Source organism: Bombina bombina, chromosome 7 (genome assembly GCF_027579735.1).
Source record: "Bombina bombina isolate aBomBom1 chromosome 7, aBomBom1.pri, whole genome shotgun sequence".
In the NCBI taxonomy this organism is placed as follows: domain Eukaryota; kingdom Metazoa; phylum Chordata; class Amphibia; order Anura; family Bombinatoridae; genus Bombina; species Bombina bombina.
The window spans coordinates 1729945-1755908 of NC_069505.1; the positions used below are offsets into that span (position 1 = coordinate 1729945).

A 25964-nucleotide genomic window follows, 5' to 3' on the forward strand; every position below is an offset into this window, starting at 1 on the left:
AGGTAGCCGAAGCTTTTTGACCTCTCCTCTGTCCAGAATAAACGACAAACAGGGAAGAAGTTTGACGAAAATCTTTAGTTGCCTGCAAATAAAATTTCAGGGCACGGACGACGTCCAGATTGTGCAGAAGTCGTTCCTTCTTTGAAGAAGGGTTAGGGCACAATGATGGAACAACAATCTCTTGATTGATATTCTTGTTAGTGACTACCTTAGGTAAGAACCCAGGTTTAGTACGCAGAACTACCTTGTCTGAATGAAAAATCAGATAAGGAGAATCACAATGTAAGGCCGATAACTCAGAGACTCTTCGAGCCGAGGAAATAGCCATTAAAAACAGAACTTTCCAAGATAACAGCTTGATATCAATGGAATGAAGGGGTTCAAACGGAACACCTTGCAGAACGTTAAGAACTAAGTTTAAGCTCCACGGCGGAGCAACAGTCTTAAACACAGGCTTAATCCTAGCCAAAGCCTGACAAAAAGCCTGAACGTCTGGAACTTCTGACAGACGTTTGTGTAAAAGGATAGACAGAGCTGAGATCTGTCCCTTTAACGAACTAGCAGATAAACCCTTTTCTAAACCTTCTTGTAGAAAAGACAATATCCTAGGAATCCTAACCTTACTCCATGAGTAACTCTTGGATTCGCACCAATATAAGTATTTACGCCATATTTTATGGTAAATTTTCCTGGTAACAGGTTTCCTAGCCTGTATTAAGGTATCAATAACTGACTCCGAGAATCCCCGCTTTGATAGAATCAAGCGTTCAATCTCCATGCATCAGAAATTAGATTTGGATGTTTGAAAGGACCCTGAATCAGAAGGTCCTGTCTCAGAGGCAGAGACCATGGTGGACAGGACGACATGTCCACTAGATCTGCATACCAGGTCCTGCGTGGCCACGCAGGCGCTATTAGAATCATCTATGCTCTCTCCTGTTTGATCCTGGCAATCAATCGAGGAAGCATCGGGAAGGGTGGAAACACATAAGCCATGTTGAAGACCCAAGGTGCTGTCAGAGCATCTATCAGTACCGCTCCCGGGTCCCTGGACCTGGATCCGTAACAAGGAAGCTTGGCGTTCTGGCGAGACGCCATGAGATCCAGATCTGGTTTGCCCCAATGATGAAGCAGTTGGGCAAACACCTCCGGATGAAGTTCCCACTCCCCCGGATGAAAAGTCTGGCGACTTAGAAAATCCGCCTCCCAGTTCTCCACGCCTGGGATGTGGATCGCTGACAGGTGGCAAGAGTGAGACTCTGCCCAGCGAATTATCTTTGAGACTTCCATCATCGCTAGGGAACTCCTTGTCCCTCCCTGATGGTTGATGTAAGCCACAGTCGTGATGTTGTCCGACTGAAACCTGATGAACCTCAGAGTTGCTAACTGAGGCCAAGCCAGAAGAGCATTGAAAACTGCTCTTCATTCCAGAATGTTTATTGGAAGGAGTCTCTCCTCCTGAGTCCATGATCCCTGAGCCTTCAGGTAATTCCAGACTGCGCCCCAACCTAGAAGGCTGGCGTCTGTTGTTACAATCGTCCAATCTGGCCTGCGGAAGGGCATCCCCTTGGACAGATGTGGCCGAGAAAGCCACCATAGAAGAGAATCTCTGGTCTCTTGATCCAGATTTAGCAGAGGGGACAAATCTGAGTAATCCCCATTCCACTGACTTAGCATGCACAATTGCAGCGGTCTGAGATGCAGGCGTGCAAAAGGTACTATGTCCATTGCCGCTACCATTAAGCCGATTACCTCCATGCACTGAGCCACTGACAGGTGTTGAATGGAATGAAGGACACGGCAAGCATTTAGAAGTTTTGATAACCTGTCCTCCGTCAGGTAAATTTTCATTTCTACAGAATCTATAAGAGTCCCTAAGAAGGGAACTCTTGTGAGTGGCAATAGAGAACTCTTTTCTACGTTCACCTTCCACCCATGCGACCTTAGAAATGCCAGAACTAACTCTGTATGAGACTTGGCAGTTTGGAAACTTGACGCTTGTATCAGAATGTCGTCTAGGTACGGAGCTACCGCTATTCCTTGCGGTCTTAGTACCGCCAGAAGAGAACCCAGAACCTTTGTAAAGATTCTTGGAGCCGTAGCTAACCCGAAGGGAAGAGCTACAAACTGGTAATGCCTGTTTAGGAAGGCAAACCTTAGATACCGGTAATGATCCTTGTGAATCGGTATGTGAAGGTAGGCATCCTTTAAATCCACTGTGGTCATGTACTGACCCTCTTGGATCATAGGTAAGATGGTCCGAATAGTTTCCATTTTGAACGATGGAACTCTTAGGAATTTGTTTAGGATCTTTAAGTCCAAGATTGGTCTGAAAGTTCCCTCTTTTTTGGGAACCACAAACAGATTTGAATAAAACCCTTGTCCGTGTTCCGACCGCGGAACTGGGTGGATCACTCCCATTAGTAAGAGGTCTTGTACACAGCGTAGAAACGCCTCTTTCTTTATCTGGTTTGCTGATAACCTTGAAAGATGAAATCTCCCTTGTGGAGGAGAAGCTTTGAAGTCCAGAAGATATCCCTGAGATATGATCTCCAACGCCCAGGGATCCTGGACATCTCTTGCCCAAGCCTGGGCGAAGAGAGAAAGTCTGCCCCCCACTAGATCCGTTTCCGGATCGGGGGCCCTCACTTCATGCTGTCTTAGGGGCAGCAGCAGGTTTTCTGGCCTGCTTGCCCTTGTTCCAGGACTGGTTAGGTTTCCAGCCCTGTCTGTAGCGAGCAACAGTTCCTTCCTGTCTTGGAGCGGAGGAAGTTGATGCTGCTCCTGCCTTGAAGTTACGAAAGGCACGAAAATTAGACTGTTTAGCCCTTGGTTTGGCCCTGTCTTGAGGCAGGGCATGGCCCTTACCTCCAGTAATGTCAGCGATAATTTCTTTCAAACCGGGCCCGAATAATGTCTGCCCTTTGAAAGGAATGTTAAGCAATTTAGATTTAGAAGTCACATCAGCTGACCAGGATTTAAGCCACAGCGCTCTACGCGCTTGAATGGCGAATCCGGAGTTCTTAGCCGTAAGTTTAGTTAAGTGTACTACGGCATCAGAAATAAATGAATTAGCTAGCTTAAGGACTTTAAGCTTGTTTATAATCTCATCCAATGGAGCTGTGCTAAGGGTCTCTTCCAGAGACTCAAACCAGAATGCCGCCGCAGTCGTGACAGGCGCAATGCATGCAAGGGGTTGTAATATAAAACCTTGCTGAACAAACATTTTCTTAAGGTAACCCTCTAACTTTTTATCCATTGGATCTGAAAAAGCACAGCTATCCTCCACCGGGATAGTGGTGCGCTTAGCCAGAGTAGAAACTGCTCCCTCCACCTTAGGGACCGGCTGCCATAAGTCCCGTGTGGTGGCGTCTATTGGAAACATTTTTCTAAATATAGGAGGGGGTGAAAAAGGCACACCGGGTCTATCCCACTCCTTGTTAACAATTTCTGTAAGTCTTTTAGGTATAGGAAAAACGTCAGTACATGCCGGTACCGCAAAATATTTATCCAGCCTACATACTTTCTCTGGAATTGCAACCGTGTTACAATCATTCAGAGCCGCTAATACCTCCCCTAGTAATACACGGAGGTTCTCAAGCTTAAATTTAAAATGTCTGAGTCCAGTTTACTTGGATCAGATCCGTCACCCACAGAATGAAGCTCTCCGTCCTCATGTTCTGCAAATTGTGACACAGTATCAGACATGGCTCTATTATTATCAGCGCACTCTGTTCTTACCCCAGAGTGATCGCGTTTACCCCTAAATTCTGGCAATTTAGATAGTACTTCAGTCATAACATTAGCCATCTCTTGCAAAGTGATTTGTATGGGCCACCCTGAAGTACTTGGCGCCACAATATCACGCACCTCCTGAGCGGGAGGCGAAGGTACTGACACGTGAGGAGAGTTAGTCGGCATAACTTCCCCCTCGTTGTCTGGTGATAATTTCTTTACATGTACAGATTGGCTTTTATTTAAAGTAGCATCAATGCAATTAGTACACAAATTTCTATTGGGCTCCACATTGGCCTTTAAACATAGTGAAGAAAGAGATTCATCTGTGTCAGACATGTTTAAACAGACTAGCAATGAGACTAGCAAGCTTGGAAATACTTTTCAAATAAATTTACAAGCAATATAAAAAACACTACTGTGCCTTTAAGAAGCACAAAAAACTGTCACAGTTGAAATAACAATGAACCAAAATAGTTATAGCAACCAATTTTTCACAGTAAATGTATTAAGTTAGCAAAGGATTGCACCCACCAGCAAATGGATGATTAACCCCTTAATACCCAAAAAACGGATAACAATTTAATAATTAACGTTTTTATCACAGTCAAAACACACTGTCACAGGTCTGCTGTGAGTGATTACCTCCCTCAAAACTAGTTTTGGAGACCCCTGAGCTCTGTAGAGACGTCCTGGATCATGGAGGAAGAAATAGGAAGACTGTGACTAAATTTTTACTGCGCAATAAAGCGCTAAAATAGGCCCCTCCCACTCATATTACAACAGTGGGGAAGCTCAGTAAACTGTTTTTATTCAGAAAACAAACGGCAGCCATGTGGTAAAAATCATGCCCATAAAGTTTTATCACCAAGTACCTCAGAAAAAACGATTAACATGCCAGTAAACGTTTTAAAAATGAAAATTATGAAATGTTATTAATAAGCCTGCTGCTAGTCGCTTTCACTGCAGTGCAGGCTCAAATATTACTTTAATATTGACAGTATTTTCTTAGTGAAATTCCATTCCCCAGAAATACCTCAGAGTATACATACATACATATCAGCCTGATACCAGTCGCTACTACTGCATTTAAGGCTGCACTTACATTACATCGGTATTAGCAGTATTTTCTCACTCAATTCCATTCCTTAGAAAATAATTTACTGCACATACCTCCTTGCAGGTGGGCCCTGCCTGCTATCCCCTGTTCTGAAGTTACCTCACTCCTCAGAATGGCCGAGAACAGCAAACTCAGGTAGATTCTTCTTCTAATGCTGCCTGAGAAGAAACAACACACTCCGGTGCCGTTTAAAATAACAAACTTTTGATTGAAGAAATAAAAACTAAGTTTAACACACCACAGTCCTCTCACACGTCCTATCTATTAGTTAGGTGCAAGAGAATGACTGGGTATGACGTAGAGGGGAGGAGCTATATAGCAGCTCTGCTTGGGTGATCCTCTTGCACTTCCTATTAGGGAGGAGATATAATCCCATAAGTAATGGATGACCCGTGGAGTGACTACACTTAACAGGAGAAGAGAGGTTTGTTAACACATTCCAATGACTATATGTATCACCTCTAACTGTGTGTTACATCTGCAATGCTCATTATGCTACTTTCTCGTTAATTGTGGATGCTTGTTTATTTAAAGTGTGCACCTGTTGCTGGGTATAGGGCCCATACCCAAATAACGGGGCATATTAATACAGCTGCTTTTGTGTTATATTTTGAACCAATGTAGTCCATATCACATTTTGCTGTATTGAGGTAAGTACAGCACTCTACTTAGGATCTTTCTTCATTTAGAACATACTTCACACTTTCTAGTTTTTACTTTTTGTACACCCCCAGATACTTATCACTTCATGGGTGAGGATATTGGTACATGCTGCTAGCTATCTATTTCTATTATATCCCATTGTCTACTGGTTGCTATGTTTTGGCAGATTATTTTACCTTTGTATTAGATATGTATAACAAACTAATACACCCACATCTTGTATTACTGTATGTGCCTAGTAGTAGGTTGTCAATTTCATGTTCTCTCATGGACACACTGTCTCCCATACCGGGACCTCAGAATTGTTACCAAGTAATATTTACATTCCCTTATTTTAGCTTTAAGCGGGATCTTTACCACCAGTTAATTTGAGATTCAGAGCTCCAGTGAGCTATAGGTTAGCCAATCGATAACAGCCTTGTAACACCCCAATTTATCTTATTACCCTCATCCTATAAGGATTTCTAATTTCTTGTCATTGACTCCACCCCCCCAATTATAGAATTGAATCCCCCCCCCTCTTAAAACACGCAATGCGAGTATGATCAGAGTCTTATTGTGCGGTTTCCCTGGAAACATACTGCATTTAAGAATAATACCTTATTTAACTAGATACTCAGAATTAAGTGACATGTCCTTGCTTAACAATGTTTAGTTATTTTCTACTGTGAGACATTATTATGGGTTCATATGAAGCTTAGTATATTACAATGTAAATTTAGATTATTCTGAACCAGTATAACATTAAGGTACCCAGATTGAAATGAACCATTCTATGGGATGTATTGAAGAATGATGATACTCTTTAAACTATGTAATATATTGGCTATATATTAGAACGACAAAATCCTGAGAGTAGTTTGACAAAACATGTGACCAGCGGGGCAGAGGGCGTTAGGATACACTTGATCTTAACCAAGTGAATTAAAGGGACACTAAACCCAAACATTTTATTTTATGATTAAGCTAGAGCAGCGATTTTAAGCAACTTTCTAATGTACTCCTACAATTATTTATTCATTCTCTTACTATCGTTATTTAAAAAGCAGGAATGTGTTGCATAGGCCCATTTTTGGTTGAGAAACTAGGTTATGCTTCCTTATTGGTGGGTAAATGTCAGCCTCCAATAAGCAAGCACTATCTATGGTGCTGAACCTAAAATAGGCTGGCTGCTAAGATATACATCCCTGCTTTTAAAATAAAGATAGCAAGAGAACGAAGAAAAATTGATAATAGGAGTAAATTAGAAAGTTGCTTAAAATGTCACGCTCTATCTAAATCATGAAAGAAAAAATTGGGGTTTGGTGTCCCTTTAAGATTATAAATAAGTATTATTATTCAAGACAACCACATAAGACCTTTTTCAAATCCACGCTTAATTTTTAATACCGTTTATATGTTTTTATTGTTCAATGTATTTTGTTATTTGAATGACTCCGGTGTCCATTTGTATTAAATCCTTCTATACAATTTAGAGATAGCTCTATTCTTAACAATACTGTGCATATATAAATAAGAGATACCTCTAACCTTTGTTTATTTTAAATCCGTGGGTTTAGCAGCTAGGGTGTTTTTAGACTACATTTGTATTACATTTATTGTTTAAGCTCACTATGCTTACCCAGTCAATGGGTTCAGCACTATGGCCCTTGGTTCATCCAGATGTTCAGATATTACAATCTTGCGTGAAGTGCCATTTAACCTTGTGACCTCAATTCGATCTGTCCCCGTGTCAGTCCAATAAAGATTGCGAGCCACCCAGTCTACGGCAATCCCATCTGGGTGCCGGACCTCAGTGGTCACCAATGTCTGTGCTCCTGAACCATCCAGGTAAGCTCGGCGGATAGCTCTGACCTCGTCATCTGTCCAGTAAATAAATCCTTCCACAGGGTCAAAGTCAATAGCGATAGCATGACGAATGTCATTAATCTGAAGGACAATATCTGTGAAGTCTGGCATGTCTAAAGAGATCCTCCGTAGGTCTGTCCTCCGTGCTAGCAGCAGGACATTATCTGCACCTGGTACACAAACAACAAACAGTGACATCTGTAACACTCGCAGAAATAATGCAATAATAAGCACCCCCTCCCCTGGCTACAACCTCCCCAGTAACAAACCTCAGACAAGCATGCTGCAATCTGTTTCTCTGTGCAAGTGAAAAGTGTAAGCTTTAAAGGGACAGTAAACACCAAAAATGTTAGTTTAACCTCTTAAGGACATATGACGGAATTTTTCCGTCATAAAACAATTGAGCAAACAGAAAGCTGTGTCCTTAAAGGGTTAAAAAGACAGATGATCCCTTTTTACCATCCCCCAGTTCTGCATAACCAACACTGTTATATTAATACCCCTTTTGCCTCTGTGACTACTTTGTATCTAAGCTTCTGCTGACTGCCCCCTTATCTCCGATCTGACTCTTAAATAACTGCACGTGCATGAGCACAATATTATCTATATGAAACACATGAACTAACACCCTAGAGCTGTGAAAAACTGTCAAATGCATTCATATAAGAGGCAGCCTTCAAGGGCTTAGAAATTAGCATATGAGCCTACCTAGGTTTGGCTTTCAACAAAGAACAAAGCTAATTTGATCAAAATAAATTAAAAAGTTGTTTAAAATGATTTGCCCTATCTGAAGCATGAAAGTTTAATTTGGACTTAACTATCCTTTAAAGGGAGATTTAAATTGTATGTTGCATAAGGGGTCTGCAAAAGAATTGTTTTATTTAACCCCTTCACTACTGGGAATTTTTGAGAAGAACTTGCCAAAAACGAATGTAGTTTTTTTTTTTTAGCATTTTTGCCATCACTCCAATTAAACAGAAATAGAGCCTTATTTTATGCCACTAAGTAGACAACCCAAGGTATTGATATATTTCATGCCACTATTTCACAGGACTGGATCTAGCAGTCATGGTGCATATTAATCTTAATGACAAAGGAGGAGATGGACTGTCCTAAAAAAACCCATTAGCTATGCTTACTTGATAAATGCATTTCTTTCATGGTGCTGAGAGTCCACGATCTCTTGGGAATTACTCTTCTCTACCACTAGGAGGCGGCAAATATTTCCAAACTTTAAGAGCTCTATAAAACCCCTCCCACCTCACACATACCACAAGGCTGAGGTTCTCTTGGACTCTCACCACCATGAAAGAAAACATAATTGATGCTTACCAGATAAATTCCTTTCCTTCCGGATAGGGAAAGCACACGGCTGCATTCCTTACTAATGGGAAATACAACACCTGGCAAAGACACCCCAGCCAAAGGCTTAAATATCCCTCCCACTTCATCATTACCCCAGTCATTCTGCCGAGGGAACAAGGAAAAGTAGGAGAAACTTTAGGGTATAAATGGTGCCAGAAGATTAAAATAAATAGGGGACCGCCCATAGACAAGAAAAAAATGGGCAGGGGCCGTGGACTCTCCCTATCCGGAAAGGAATTTATCTGGTAAGCATAAATTATGTTTTCCTTCCTAAGATAGGGAGAGTCCCAGGCTTCATTCCTTACTGTTGGGAAAACTATACCCAAGCTCCAGAGGACACTGAATAAATAACGTGAGGGAACAAAAAGGAAGAGGCAGACCCTATTCTGAGGGCACCTCAGAATGCAAAACTTTTCTCCCGAAAGCTGCTTCAGCAGAAGCAAAAGCATCAAAAAACATCGTAAAATTTTGAAAAAGTATATAAGGAGGAGCAGGTAGCTACCTTACAAATCTGATCAAGAGGCCTCGTTCTTAAAGACCCAAGAGGAAGCCACTGCTCTAGTAGAATGAGCCGTTGTCCTCTCAGGAGGACAATGTCCCGCTGTCTCGTAAGCTAAGCGGATGACACTCAACCAAAAAGATAGGGAAGTCTAAGTAGCCTTTTACCCCTTGCGCTTCCCCGAATAGACAACAAACAAAGAGGAAGATGGTCTAAACTCCTTAGTAGCCTGAAGATAGAACTTCAAGGCGCGAACCACATCCAAATTGTGAAATAAGCGTTCCTTCGATGAAGAAGGATTAGGACACAAGGAAGGAACCACAATCTCCTGATTGATGTTGCAATCTGACACAACCTTAGGAAGAAAACCTAATTTAGTACGTAAAACTGCCTTATCTGCATGAAAAAACAGATAAGGGGACTCACATTACAAAGCAGAGATCTCAGAAACTCTGCGCAGAGGCAATAGCCAATAAAGGGAACCTTCAAAGATAACAATTTAATGTCAATGGAATGCAGAGGCTCAAACGGAACCAGTTGAGCCTCTGCATTTAAACACAGGTCTGATCCTAATCAGAGCCTTAACAAAGGACTGCTTGTCTGAAAGCTCAGCCAATCTCTTGTGCAATAAAACCGACAGGGCTGAAATCTGTCCCTTCAGGAAACTAGCAGAAAGGCCATTCTCCAGCCCATCCTGGAGAAAAGATAAGGTAACCTTAACGCTGTGCTAGGAAAAACCACATTCTTTACACCACTACAGGGAGTGCAGAATTATTAGGCAAGTTGTATTTTTGAGGATTAATTTTATTATTGAACAACAACCATGTTCTCAATGAACCCAAAAAACTCATTAATATCAAAGCTGAATAGTTTTGGAAGTAGTTTTTAGTTTGTTTTTAGTTATAGCTGTTTTAGGGGGATATCTGTGTGTGCAGGTGACTATTACTGTGCATAATTATTAGGCAACTTAACAAAAAACAAATATATACTCATTTCAATTATTTATTTTTACCAGTGAAACCAATATAACATCTCAACATTCACAAATATACATTTCTGACATTCAAAAACAAAACAAAAACAAATCAGTGACCAATATAGCCACCTTTCTTTGCAAGGACACTCAAAAGCCTGCCATCCATGGATTCTGTCAGTGTTTTGATCTGTTCACCATCAACATTGCGTGCAGCAGCAACCACAGCCTCCCAGACACTGTTCAGAGAGGTGTACTGTTTTCCCTCCTTGTAAATTTCACATTTGATGATGGACCACAGGTTCTCAATGGGGTTCAGATCAGGTGAACAAGGAGGCCATGTCATTAGATTTTCTTCTTTTATACCCTTTCTTGCCAGCCACGCTGTGGAGTACTTGGACGCGTGTGATGGAGCATTGTCCTGCATGAAAATCATGTTTTTCTTGAAGGATGCAGACTTCTTCCTGTACCACTGCTTGAAGAAGGTGTCTTCCAGAAACTGGCAGTAGGACTGGGAGTTGAGCTTGACTCCATCCTCAACCCGAAAAGGCCCCACAAGCTCATCTTTGATGATACCAGCCCAAACCAGTACTCCACCTCTACCTTGCTGGCGTCTGAGTCGGACTGGAGCTCTCTGCCCTTTACCAATCCAGCCACGGGCCCATCCATCTGGCCCATCAAGACTCACTCTCATTTCATCAGTCCATAAAACCTTAGAAAAATCAGTCTTGAGATATTTCTTGGCCCAGTCTTGACATTTCAGCTTGTGTGTCTTGTTCAGTGGTGGTCGTATTTCAGCCTTTCTTACCTTGGCCATGTCTCTGAGTATTGCACACCTTGTGCTTTTGGGCACTCCAGTGATGTTGCAGCTCTGAAATATGGCCAAACTGGTGGCAAGTGGCATCTTGGCAGCTGCACGCTTGACTTTTCTCAGTTCATGGGCAGTTATTCTGCGCCTTGGTTTTTCAACACGCTTCTTGCGACCCTGTTGACTATTTTGAATGAAACGCTTGATTGTTCGATGATCACGCTTCAGAAGCTTTGCAATTTTAAGAGTGCTGCATCCCTCTGCAAGATATCTCACTATTTTTGACTTTTCTGAGCCTGTCAAGTCCTTCTTTTGACCCATTTTGCCAAAGGAAAGGAAGTTGCCTAATAATTATGCACACCTGATATAGGGTGTTGATGTCATTAGACCACACCCCTTCTCATTACAGAGATGCACATCACCTAATATGCTTAATTGGTAGTAGGCTTTCGAGCCTATACAGCTTGGAGTAAGACAACATGCATAAAGAGAATGATGTAGTCAAAATACTCATTTGCCTAATAATTCTGCACTCCCTGTATAAGTAGGTCCTCCAAACCTTAAGGTAGATATGCTGAGTAACTGATTTACAAGCTTGAATAAGAGTATTAATGACACTCTCAGAGACACCTCTCTTGGCTAAGACTAAGCATTCAATCTCCTCGCAGTCAGCCTCAGAAAATCTAGATTTTGATGAACAAATTGACATTGTATCAGCAGGTCTCTGCGACAAGGTAACTTCCACAGAGAAGATGAGGACATCCCCACTAGATCTGCGCACCATGTCCTTCGCAGCCACAATGGAGCAATCAGGATTACTGATACCAGCTCCTGCTTAATGCGGGCCACCACTCGATGAAGAAGCGGTAATGGACAAAAAAGATATATGAGTTTGAACCTCCAAACTTGGATCCGCTTAGATCCACTTGGGGATCCCTCTACCTTGACCCATAAATGGGTAGCTTGGTATTAAGACGGGACGCCATGAGATCTATCTCCGGCATCCCCCACTTGCTGCATATCTCTGCAAATGCCTCGGGAGGGAGAGACCATTCCCCTGGATGGAAGGATTGCCTGCTGAGAAATTCTGCCTCCCAGTTGTCCAAACCCGGAATGTGAATCACTGACAGCGGACAGCTGTGGGCCTCCGCTCCAGAACCTGAGAGACTTCCTTCATCGCCAAGGAGCTTCTCGTTCCCCCCTGATGGTTGATGTAAGCCACCAAGGTTATATTGTTTGATTGGAATCTAATAAACTGGGACAAACCCAGAAGTGGCCAAGCCGTCAAGGCCTTGAAGATTGCCCGTAGTTCCAAAATATTGATCGGAAGGGAGGACTCCTCCTGAGTCCACAAGCCCTGTGCCTTCCTGGCACCCCAATCCACTGCCCATCCATATAGGCTTGCATCCATAGTCACAATCTCCCAGGATGGTCTTAAGAAGCATGTCCCTCAGGACAGATGATCTGGACAGAGCCACCAAGAGTGATTCTCTATACACCGGCTGTCTAATACAATCTGTTGAGACACATCTGAATGATCGCTGTTCCACCCCCTCAGCATGCACAGTTGTAAAGGTCTGAGATGGTACCTGGCAAAAGTAATGATGTCCATGCAGGACACCATGAGACCAATCACCTTCATACACTGAGCCACAGAGGGACTCAAGGAGGTCCTGAGGCCATGACATGCTGAAGTTAGCTTGCAGCGTCTCTGATCAGTTAGAAATATCCTCATGGATATGGAGTCTATTATAGTACCCAGGAATTTCACCCTGGTACTTGGGATAAGATCACTCTTTTCCAAGTTTATCTTCCATCCATGTGATCGAAGGAGACTGAGAAGGAACTCAGAATTCTTCTGCAAGTTGAAAGGATGGTGCATGAACATCATCCAAGTATGGGGCTACTGCAACACCCTGAGATCTGGCAACGGCTATAAGAGCCCCCAGAACATTTGTAAAGATTCTTGGAGCAGTAACTAGGCTAAACGGAAGGGAAATGAATTGGAAGTGCTGGTCCAGGAATGTAAACCTCAGGAACTGAAAGTGTTCCCTTTGGATTGGAACATAAAAGGTAATCATCCTTCAGATCTATAATGACCATTAACTGGCCTTCCTTCCTGAATTAAAGGAAGGATGGACCTCATTGTCTCCATATTGAAGAAAGGGACACTGAAAAATTTGTTTAAAGGGACACTGTACCCAAATTTTTTCTTTCGTGATTCAGATAGAGCATAACATTTTAAGCAACTTTATAATTGACTCCTATTATCATTTTTTCTTTGTTCTCTTGCTATCTTTATTTGAAAAAGAAGGCATCTAAGCTTTTTTCTTCGTTCAGAACTCTCGACAGCACTTTTTAATTGGTGGATGAATTTATCCACCAGTCAGCAAAGCCAACCCAGGTTGTTCACCAAAAATGGGCCGGCATCTAAACTTATATTTTTGCATTTCAAATAAAGATACCAAGAGAATAAAGAACATTTGATAATAGGAGTAAATTAGAAAGTTGCTTAAAATTTTATGCTCTATCTCAATCGCGAAAGAAAAAATTTAGGTACAGTGTCCCTTTAAGCACTGTAGGTCCAGAATTGGGCGGCAAGTTCCCTCCTTCTTTGGGACCACAAAAAAGTTTGAATAAAACCCCAAACCTCTTTCTTCATTAGGCACCGGGACAACAACTCCTGAGGAGGATAAATCTTGAACACACCATAGAAAGGCATCCCTTTTTTCTGATCTGGTAGACAGATTTAAATAAAGGAATCTACTCCTTGGCGGATGAGATTTGAAGCCTATCTTGTATCCCTGAGATACCACCTCCAGGACCCACGGGGGCCGCCCCTTCATGCTGACTTCGACTCGGCGGGCTTCTTGTTCTGCTTGGATTTATTCCAGGACTGAGGTTTCCACATTCCCTTGGACTGCTCAGGCTTTGTGGAGGGCAGCTTACGTTGGCATTTGTCCGAACAAAATGAGCTAAAATTAGGACCTTGTCCCTTAGGTTTGTTCTTCTTATTCTGCCGTAAAAAGGCACCCTTGCCTCCAGTAACCGTGAATATGATTGAGTCCAGGCCTGGACCAAAGAGAATTTTACCCTTAAATGGAAGGGAAAGAAGTCTCTAGACTTCAAAGTCATGTCCGCAGATCAAGACTTCAGCCAGAGTGCCCTACAGGCTAGAACAGAAAAACCTGAAGCCTTGGCATTCAGGCAAATAATCTGCATATTTGCATCACAAATAAAATAATTAGCTTCCCTTAATGACTTAATTCTTTCCTGGATCATGTCGAGGGGACCTTCCACCTCGATCAATTCAGATAAGGAGTCGCACCAGTAGGTCGCGGATGCAGCATCCGCAGCAACAGCCACTGCCGGTTGAAACAAATATCCTGTATGTTGAAACATCTTTCTTAACAGAGTTTCTAGCATCTTATCCATGGGCAACTTAAAAGACCAACTATCCTCAAGAGGGATAATAGTGCGCTTAGCAACCATGGAGATTTGAGAGCCCGGAACAGGGAATAATTTCTTAAAAGAAGAAGGGGAAAAAGAAGAACCAAGTCTTTCCCATTCATTCTTAATAATGTTCACCATCTTTACGGGAACCTGGAAAGTCTGTGGTACAACCCTTTCCTTGTAGACCTTAACTAATTTAGGAATACAGGGTTCCTCAGGTAATTTAGGTTCTGGAACCACTAAAGTAGCCAACATTTCCTTTTGAAGAAAGCGTAAGTGTTCTATCCTAAATGTAAAGTCTGGTTCCACCGCAGCTGGAGGTTTAGAGGCAGCAGATTCAGACCCAGAAAGAACATCCTATGAAGTATCAGAGGTGTCTTCATCAGCGGATAATCTAGTATCTAATAAACCCAATAAGCTTGTAGAAGACCCCTGGGAAGGATAGCGATATTTAACCTTTAGCTTGCTTTTAGCAGGGCAAGGTAAAGCATTAAAGGCTACAGACACTGCCGTCTATAACTGTTCAGTAAAGTCTGGTGGTAAAAGGGCCCTTCCACATGGAGAATTAGGAGTGCTACGGGAAGCTCCATGTGCAATAGGAGATGACTTTAGGGTACGCACCTCACGGGACGGAGACTCCTAAGAGGTGGAAGGCTCAGTAGTACTAAACATATTAGCATTCTTAGATAAAATTACTTTGTCAAGGCATGTGGAACATAATTGAGCAGACGGGTACACTGTGGCCTCCTCACAATATAGACAGGCATTAGATTTAGGTAGAGAGGGAGTACCCTCTAACACATCAGAGTCCTCCATAGCTTGTGCTTATAAAAAAATACAATAGACAAAGATAAATGGCACCTTTATACCCCAAATGACTGGGGCACTCATCACCTCCTATAACCCAGGCCCAAGAGCGAAACCGATTTGCCTCCGGAAAACCGCACAGTCAGGAAGAAGAAGAAGAATCGGTGTGATCACGCCCGGTCACGTGGTGCGCCATGCAGGATCGCCCCTGCTATAGCTAAAAGCGCCAAGTCTAAAAGGCTGCACAGCTTATCAAAGCAAATGTAAAAGCCTGTACGTTCCAAAATCTGTCTGAGCCACATCTCACACATGTCGCAGCATAATCACAATATGTACATTATGTGAAAATATTCCCCCTGTTCAATATTCCTCTTCCGGAGATATTAACCCTTGATTTCATACAGATAGCATCACTTCTGACATGTCTGAGCCACATCTCAAAAGGGTCATTTCATCAGATAAAAACGCTTTTTTATCTGATGAAACGACCCGTTTGAGGTTGAGAAACGCGTCATAAGTATTAAAAGCCATTTTATTTGAAGTTGTCTGTGTTGTGGTTTATCAATACCAACTGAACAACACACAAAAGATTACACCTTTGCAGCACCTGAAGTCCAGTCAACAGGAGACATATACAAAGTTTCAACCAGGACAAGTGCCTTTGGAACTTGGCTTCCACAGTGTACTAGCCACTGATAAGTGCTAGCCTGCTCTTTTGCACTGGTCACAGCACAGTGCCACACTATTTGGTAAGCATAATACTTACTTTTATTTGTACCTGCATTCCAGACGGTATCACGCTATTGTGGCGCCCTCTTTCTACTCTTTATACTCTCACTGAGAGGCTGACAAGACTTCTTAAAACTCCAGTCCCATTCCGAAGGGTAGATACCCTCCATAAGGAACTACTCTATCTTCTGACACTTCTCTGCCAACCTCCTGTGACGAAAGGCAAAGAATGACTGGGGGATGAGAAGAGTGGGAGAGGTATATTGAGCCTTTGGCTGGGGTGTCTTTGCCTCCTCCTGGTGGTCAGGTTCAGTATTTCCCACAAGTAAGGAATGAAGACTGGACTCTCCTCATATTAAGAAGGAAATCCCCTGTATCTTACAAACCGTGCTGAAAAGTGACTCACCACCCTCCAGGCCGGCCTGCCAAGAACATTGTATCACTCAGGAGAAAAGGGCTTGAAATAACCAGACGGGAGCGTCACCGGAGCAGGATGATGTCACTCCCCCACAGCAGTAGCAATCATGGCTAGAACCTGAAATTTTGCCAGAACTACAGTGCACACTGGACAGATCTAAACTCACCATCAATCCAGTGGCACTGATAAAGTATGCTCCACACAGTGTGAAAAACACTTTTGGTCCCCTTAAAAATATAATAAAATGCTAGGAACGCCAGCAGACAGGGAATACACACCAAAAAAACCTTTAAAAATGATGGGTTATTGTTAAAAAGGAGCTAAAGTGTTAAATAGCTTCCAGAGCTCCCTGCATTATATAAAGTGTTAAATAAAGACAAGGTATACCCATCACTGGGAGAGGGACCCTCAAACTCTGTATAGGGACCTTGAACCCATTTTTTTTTTTTTTTTAGAGCCCGAACCCTCCTCTGTAGGAAAAGATATTAGGGAAACAAATAAAAGACTTACCAGAAAGAATTCCACCAAGTCCTGACTCAAAAATATTAAAGTGTTACTATAAAGTAGCAAGGGATAATGACTATTATTCTAACATAGTAAAGGAATAATCTAGATGTTAGACAGACCGACAAGTATTTTGCGATAACTTTTCCTTTACTGAACAGACAGCACTAAAATGCACTACAATTTTTTGGAATAAAGTATACAGAAAATGAAACCAATCAGGTTACAAGTACATGTTTTGCAATATACAAACAGCCAAGTAGATAACATCCAAGTGTATAAGTAGATGCTGGTACAATATCTAATCCTCTTTTCACTTTGCTGCTAACAACATGAAGAAGGTAGGAACAAAAAAGAAACAAAATTCAGAAATGCATGCGAATATGCAAAACAGAATAGTGAAAAACACAGAAAACTTTATAGAAATAAAGAAGAGTTGAAATATCCTGAAGAGATCAGACAACATCATGATGAAGAGAAGAAACATGATATTAAAGCTTGATCATTACTGGAATCCTGAATTTGCAGTGTTTGGGGCTGAAAAAAAGAAAATATATAAAATAGTAACAAAATATATAAAAAATCTTCAATCAATTGGGAGGGAAAAATGTATATAATATAAATACCAATACATAAAAAAGAGAGGGAAAATACTGGTCTGTGTCTCTTTAATAAAATCTAGATTATTCCGTCACTATGTTAGGATAATCGTCATTTTATTACAAGGACAGAGACTCCTATTTTGCAAGTTTAAAGCAAAATCAATTATGACAAAATATGGTGTGGGATAGATGTTATCGGTTTAAAATAAAACTGACGAAATACAGAATCAGAGGACCAATCTGCTGCATTAAGAATTTCTTGTCATGAAGCAGATTTAACGAAGGCTTTAGCAGCTTCTCTAACAGAATGAGCTGAAGACTTATCTTCCACACCAGCTAAAGACATAATCCACTTAACTCATCTACTTATTGTGGTAGTAGGGACAGGTAGATGAGGAGGAACAAAAGAAATAAGGAGTTGACAGGAAGAAGAAGACGATCTAAAAGGTAAGTTTTAAATTCATATTCTTTAAAACATGAAACCACACACAATTTAGGGAACTCAACGTAGTAAGGATAGAGAGATTTAGTTTTCCTGGATAAAGAAAAAAATTACACCTTGAGGAGAAAACATTTTAGAATTATAATTTATGGCTCTAACATCTGAAACTCTTTTACGGGAAAGTAAACATAGTAAGGTAGCTAATTCGCAGGTTAATTGTTTAAGAGAAAGAGCCTCATTAAAAGGCTAACTATTAAACAAATTAATTAATAAATCAACATCCCAAAAATAAGCATGTCTAGGAACAGGAGGTTTTTTGACTCTGATTGTTTTAAGAAGTGTTTTAACAGAAGAGATTTGGCCAATAGGAATATTAACTAAAGGGTAATGTCCTGCCAAAATTGCAGATTGTGCTACATTAATTTATCTGTATGCCAATCCTGCTTTGAACAAAGAAGTCAGATAATTAATGACTTCATTCACAGGAGCTGAAAAAGGATCCAGATTCCTGCAACTGGTGCCCAAGATTCTCGGAGTAGTGGTTTAGCTTCTTCCAAAAATCCCTTGAACCACCAGGATTCCCTGAAATCATCCAAGCAATCAGATGTAAGGACCCCTGAAGAACCAGGTTGTGAGGTTGTCCTATCGGGTCCAAGAGAAGATCTTGTTGGAGAGGAAGACTGAGAGGAAGGTAAGACATCTCCAACAGGGCTGGAAACCAGGACTGGGCTGACCACCAGGGAGTTATTAGAAGGATTGAAAGGAGGTTCCTCCTGACAAAAGATATTGTCAGAGGAATCATTGAAAAAGGAGGGAATGCATAAGCTGCTAGAATTGGCCATTCCTGAAGGAACACATGCATCACTAAAGCTAGTGGATCTGGTCTCCAACTGAAAAAGGGAGTCAGTTGATGGTTCAAGCGAGAGACGAAGAGGTCTATGGAAAAAAGGCCTCTGTGGTAAGACAGGATCTGAACATTTCAATTTTCAATCGCTGGAATCTTGGAGGTGACTAGAACCCCAATCTGCCGTGGTGTTGTTCTGACCCGGAAACAATTCTGCCTGGATGTGAATATTGTGATCCAAACAAGAATGGATACATTTCCAATGTTAAATCTGATTTTTTATTTTTTTTTATTTTTTTTATGTAGTACCTCCTAAACGGTTGAGGTGCTTGACAGCAGAGATATTGTCCATCTTGAGAAAGACAGAAAAAGGACGGTCGGAGCGAACAAAACTCTTGACGGCAAAATAACCTGCTAACAGTTCTAAACAATTGATATGAAGGTTCTTGTCTCCTGAAGTCCATTTGCCTCCAGTAATGAGTGGACCAAATCTGGCTCCCCATCCCAAATTGCTGGCATCTGATTTCAAAATTATCTTGGGCGAACACCAAAACATGTCTCTCCCATTCCAAGCCTCTAAATTGGCTAACCACCAAAACAATTCTGATCTTGCTTCCTCTGACAAAGTAATCTTGTGAAAATAAGAAAAACCTTGTCGATGATTATAAATATTCAGTCTCTGACGAGCCCGGTAGTGAAGGGGAGCTGGAAAAACATAAATTTATGCTTACCTGATAAATGTATTTCTCTTGTGGTGTATCCAGTCCACGGATCATCCATTACTTGTGGGATATTCTCATTCCCAACAGGAAGTTGCAAGAGGACACCCACAGCAGAGCTGTTATATAGCTCCTCCCCTAACTGCCATATCCAGTCATTCGACCGAAAACAAGCCGAGAAAGGAGAAACCATAGGGTGCAGTGGTGACTGTAGTTTAAATTTAAAAATTACCTGCCTTAAAATGACAGGGCAGGCCGTGGACTGGATAAACCACAAGAGAAATAAATTTATCAGGTAAGCATAAATTATGTTTTCTCTTGTAAGGTGTATCCAGTCCACGGATCATCCATTACTTGTGGGATACCAATACCAAAGCTAAAGTACACGGATGAAGGGAGGGACAAGGCAGGTACTTAAACGGAAGGTACCACTGCCTGTAGAACCTTTCTCCCAAAAATAGCCTCCGAAGAAGCAAAAGTATCAAATTTGTAAAATTTTGAAAAAGTATGAAGCGAAGACCAAGTCGCTGCCTTGCAAATCTGTTCAACAGAAGCCTCATTTTTAAAGGCCCAAGTGGAAGCCACAGCTCTAGTAGAATGAGCTGTAATCCTTTCAGGAGGCTGCTGGCCAGCAGTCTCATAGGCTAAGCGGATTATGCTTCTTAGCCAAAAAGAAAGAGAGGTTGCCGAAGCCTTTAGACCTCTCCTCTGTCCAGAGTAGACAACAAACAAAGCAGATGTTTGACGAAAATCTTTAGTAGCTTGTAAGTAAAACTTTAAAGCACGAACCATGTCCAGATTGTGTAATAGACGTTCCTTCTTTGACGAAGGATTAGGACACAAGGATGGAACAACAATCTCTTGATTGATATTCTTGTTAGATACCACCTTAGGTAAAAACCCAGGTTTGGTACGCAGGACTACCTTATCTGTATGGGAGATCAGATAAGGAGAATCACATTGTAAAGCAGATAACTCGGAGTCTCTACGAGCCGAGGAAATAGCTACCAAAAAAAGAACTTTCCAAGATAAAAGTTTAATATCTATGGAATGAAGAGGTTCAAACGGAACTCCTTGAAGAACCTTAAGAACCAGATTTAAGCTCCATGGCGGAGCAACAGGTTTAAACACAGGCTTGATTCTAACTAAATTTTACCACAACACACATACAGTGGCACCACACCGGCAGCCTTTTCTATAATTGCAATGTGTGACAAAAAACCCTGTTTATGTCTCTGTACTTATAGCAGCAGAAAAGGTGGTGTTGTGCAGTTATGCAATATACTGAACCAAATAGAGAGGAAGAGACCTCCCTAAAGACTGCACATATAGCACTCTGAGCCTGGACTTATAGTGGAGAAATTGGGAATATTAAAATATAACCTTTATTATATACGTTAAAAAATACACACTCAATTAAAAACAACCTAAGAATTGGAGGCCTATTCCTTGATCCTGTGTAAGCCTTTGATATATCTAAAGTATTTAGAAGGAAATTGTGTAGGCGGGAAGTTATACGTAAGACCACTGTTCAATAAATTTCTAAGTGGTATATAGAATTAATATTCCTAAATCACATATAGGTTCTGTGAGTATCTTAGTAGGCTGAAACTCTATCCTAAAATTTATTATAGTTGGATTCAATGCTAATAGCACTCAATAAACAAAAATAAAAAGCATAAATTGTTTAAATGTTAGATATCTCTTTATTAGTGTGTAGCTTCACTTGTGTTTTGAACTTAAGTATAGGGTAATATAATTTTCAGTATATTCAGATTACACGGGGCAAATTGTGAATCTGTTTGTACTGTTTATCCCCTTGGAATTCAATTGGATGATGTGAATCTGCTATGGTCAGATAGTATCCATTTTACCTCTATTTGTTATTAAAATATTTGTTCAAACATTGTTTAGTAATGTAGTCCAAGTGACCTATTTTAACACATTAACATTCTCAGTATATCATATTAACAGTTTATCACTATATTAGGTATGTTGTCTGTATCTGGGATAATATATATATCCTTTGACTAGATTAAATATAGTAACTTGTTAATTGCTGTCATACATGTAGCAGTAAAGTTGTTACATTGTTGTCTATGTACAATACTCAATAAGGAATATCTATTGTGTAAAATTATTTAAAGAGTATTCCTTCTATTAAACTTATACATATGATATGAGTGTGCACATATAAACACTTAGATGTGATAGATCACTTTCATTGAACAACTATGCTGGAAAAAATCTTCCGGTGTATCTCCGGTCACTATTTCAAGCTATAGTGATATTATAATATCATTGCCCCATCAGCTATAGTTATTTTGTTAATTCACTCTTGAAAACATAATACATGAGATTCAATTTTGTGCTAAAGCAACAGACACTAGAAGGTTAACCGTTTAAATGATTCCTTCTCATAGGGAGTATAACTTAGTATACATATAACCCCCTAGTGCGGTATCCTAAAAATTGTTTCTTTCCGGATAGCTAGTTGTCAGTTAACTATGATTTAAGTCTGACGATAACCAAGTAACAGTGTTAAATGTGACTGTTAGTCATTCAGTTAAGCTAGGTATTGTTTTAAATTCTAAGCCCCTATAGAGCATATGGGAGCTCTATTCATTTTTTAAAATTTACCTAAGATTGTTGGCCTGTTTAGGCGGGCTTAGAATTTAAAACAATACCTAGCTTAACTGAATGACTAACAGTCACATTTAACACTGTTACTTGGTTATCGTCAGACTTAAATCATAGTTAACTGACAACTAGCTATCCGGAAAGAAACAATTTTTAGGATACCGCACTAGGGGGTTATATGTATACTAAGTTATACTCCCTATGAGAAGGAATCATTTAAACGGTTAACCTTCTAGTGTCTGTTGCTTTAGCACAAAAACAGAATTTATGCTTACCTGATAAATTACTTTCTCCAACGGTGTGTCCGGTCCACGGCGTCATCCTTACTTGTGGGATATTCTCTTCCCCAACAGGAAATGGCAAAGAGTCCCAGCAAAGCTGGCCATATAGTCCCTCCTAGGCTCCGCCCACCCCAGTCTTTCGACCGACGGACAGGAGGAAATATATATAGGAGAAACCATATGGTACCGTGGTGACTGTAGTTAGAGAAAATTCATCAGACCTGATTAAAAAACCAGGGCGGGCCGTGGACCCGACACACCGTTGGAGAAAGTAATTTATCAGGTAAGCATAAATTCTGTTTTCTCCAACATACCAAAGCTTTAGGACACGGATGAAGGGAGGGAGCAAATCAGGTTACCTAAATGGAAGGCACCACAGCTTGCAAAACCTTTCTCCCAAAAATAGCCTCCGAAGAAGCAAAAGTATCAAATTTGTAAAATTTGGCAAAAGTGTGCAGTGAAGACCAAGTCGCTGCCTTACATATCTGGTCAACAGAAGCCTCGTTCTTAAAGGCCCATGTGGAAGCCACAGCCCTAGTGGAGTGAACTGTGATTCTTTCAGGAGGCTGCCGTCCGGCAGTCTCATAAGCCAATCGGATGATGCTTTTAAGCCAAAAGGAAAGAGAGGTAGAAGTCGCTTTTTGACCTCTCCTTTTACCAGAATAAACAACAAACAAGGAAGATGTTTGTCTGAAATCTTTTGTAGCCTCTAAATAGAATTTTAGAGCACGGACTACGAACAAATTGTGTAACAAACGTTCCTTCTTTGAAACTGGATTCGGACATAAAGAAGGTACAACTATCTCCTGGTTAATATTTTTGTTGGAAACAACCTTAGGAAGAAAACCAGGCTTAGTACGCAAAACCACCTTATCTGCATGAAACACCAGATAGGGCGGAGAACACTGCAGAGCAGATAACTCTGAAACTCTTCTAGAAGAAGAAAATGCAACCAAAAACAAAACTTTCCAAGATAGTAACTTAATATCTATGGAATGTAAAGGTTCAAACGGAACCCCTTGAAGAACTGAAAGAACTAGATTTAGACTCCAGGGAGGAGTCAAAGGTCTGTAAACAGGCTTGATCCTAACCAGAGCCTGAACAAATGCTTGAACATCTGGCACAGCTGCCAGTCTTTTGTGTAGTAAGACAGATAAAGCAGAGATCTGTCCCTTTAGAGAACTTGCAGATAATCCTTTCTCCAAACCTTCTTGTAGAAAGGAGAGAATCTTAGGAATTGTTATCTTATTCCATGGGAATCCTTTGGATTCACACCAACAGATATATCTTTTCCATATTTTATGGTAAATCTTTCTAGTTACCGGTTTTCTGGCCTGAACCAGAGTATCTATCACAGAATCTGAAAACCCACGCTTTGATAGAATCAAGCGTTCAATCTCCAAGCCGTCAGCTGGAGGGAGACCAGATTTGGATGTCCGAATGGACCCAGAACAAGAAGGTCCTGTCTCAAAGGTAGCTTCCATGGTGGAACCGATGACATATTCACCAGGTCTGCATACCAAGTCCTGCGTGGCCACGCAGGAGCTATCAAGATCACCGAGGCCCTCTCCTGATTGATCCTGGCTACCAGCCTGGGAATGAGAGGAAATGGTGGAAATACATAAGCTAGGTTGAAGGTCCAAGGTGCTACTAGTGCATCTACTAGAGTCGCCTTGGGATCCCTGGATCTGGACCCGTATCAAGGAACCTTGAAGTTCTGATGAGACGCCATCAGATCCATGTCTGGAATGCCCCATAATTGGGTTATTTGGGCAAAGATCTCCGGGTGGAGTTCCCACTCCCCCGGATGGAATGTCTGACGACTCAGAAAATCCGCCTCCCAGTTTTCCACACCTGGGATGTGGATCGCAGACAGGTGGCAGGAGTGATCCTCCGCCCATTGAATTATTTTGGTCACTTCTTTCATCGCCAGGGAACTCCTTGTTCCCCCCTGATGATTGATATTCGCAACGGTCGTCATGTTGACTGATTGGAACCTTATGAATCTGGCCTTTGCTAGTTGAGGCCAAGCCCTGAGAGCATTGAATATCGCTCTCAGTTCCAGAATGTTTATCGGGAGAAGAGACTCTTCCCGAGACCATAGACCCTGAGCTTTCAGGGATTCCCAGACCGCGCCCCAGCCCACTAGACTGGCGTCGGTTGTGACAATGACCCACTCTGGTCTGCGGAAGCTCATTCCCTGGGACAGATGGTCCAGGGTCAGCCACCAACGGAGTGAATCTCTGGTCTTCTGATCTACTTGAATCATTGGAGACAAGTCTGTATAGTCCCCATTCCACTGTATGAGCATGGACAGTTGTAATGGTCTTGGATGAATTCGTGCAAAAGGAACTATGTCCATTGCTGCAACCATCAACCCTAGTACTTCCATGCACTGCGCTATGGAAGGACGAGGAACAGAATGAAGAACTTGACAAGAGCTTAGAAGTTTTGATTTTCTGACCTCTGTCAGAAAAATTCTCATTTCTAAGGAATCTATTATTGTTCCCAAGAAGGGAACTCTTGTCGACGGAGACAGAGAACTTTTTTCTATGTTCACCTTCCATCCGTGTGATCTGAGAAAGGCCAGAACGATGTCTGTATGAGCCTTTGCTTTTGACAGGGACGACGCTTGTATTAGAATGTCGTCCAAGTAAGGTACTACTGCAATTACTGCAATGCCCTTCGGTCTTAGAACCGCTAGAAGGGACCCTAGCACCTTTGTGAAAATCCTTGGAGCAGTGGCTAACCCGAATGGGAGGGCCACAAACTGGTAATGCTTGTCCAGAAAAGCGAACCTTAGGAACTGATGATGTTCTTTGTGGATAGGAATATGTAGGTACGCATCCTTTAGAACCACAGTAGTCATAAATTGACTTTCCTGGATAGTGGGTAGAATCGTTCGAATGGTTTCCATCTTGAACGATGGTACCCCGAGAAATTTGTTTAGGATCTTCAAATCCAAAATTGGTCTGAAAGTTCCCTCTTTTTTGGGAACTACGAACAGATTGGACTAAAATCCCATTCCTTGTTCCTTTATTGGAACTGGGTGTATCACTCCCATCTTTAACAGGTCTTCTACACAATGTAAGAATGCCTGTCTCTTTATTTGGTTTGAGGATAAGTGAGACATGTGGAACCTTCCCCTTGGGGGTAGTTCCTTGAATTCCAGGAGATAACCTTGAGAAACTATTTCTAGCGCCCAGGGATCCTGAACATCTCTTGCCCAAGCCTGAGCAAAGAGAGAGAGTCTGCCCCCCACTAGATCCGGTCCCGGATCGGGGGCTACTCCTTCATGCTGTTTTGTTAGCAGCGGCAGGCTTCTTGGCCTGCTTACCCTTGTTCCAGCCTTGCATCGGTTTCCAGGCTGGTTTGGGTTGTGAGGCATTACCCTCTTGCTTAGAGGATGCAGAATTAGAGTCCGGTCTGTTCCTGAAATTGCGAAAGGAACGAAAATTAGACTTATTTTTGGCCTTGAAAGGCCTATCTTGTGGAAGGGCGTGGCCCTTTCCCC

General features: G+C 41.6%; 1 protein-coding gene across 1 annotated transcript in view; it reads right to left on the minus strand.

Annotated features, from left to right (window-relative positions):
• Positions 1–25964, minus strand: part of LOC128635700 (low-density lipoprotein receptor-related protein 5) — a 1026620-nt gene that overhangs the window by 596789 nt on the left and 403867 nt on the right. The window contains exon 5 of the mRNA XM_053688826.1: positions 7140–7536. Within this exon, the coding sequence (XP_053544801.1) occupies positions 7140–7536 (397 nt within the window). The remainder of the gene's footprint in view (positions 1–7139; positions 7537–25964) is intronic.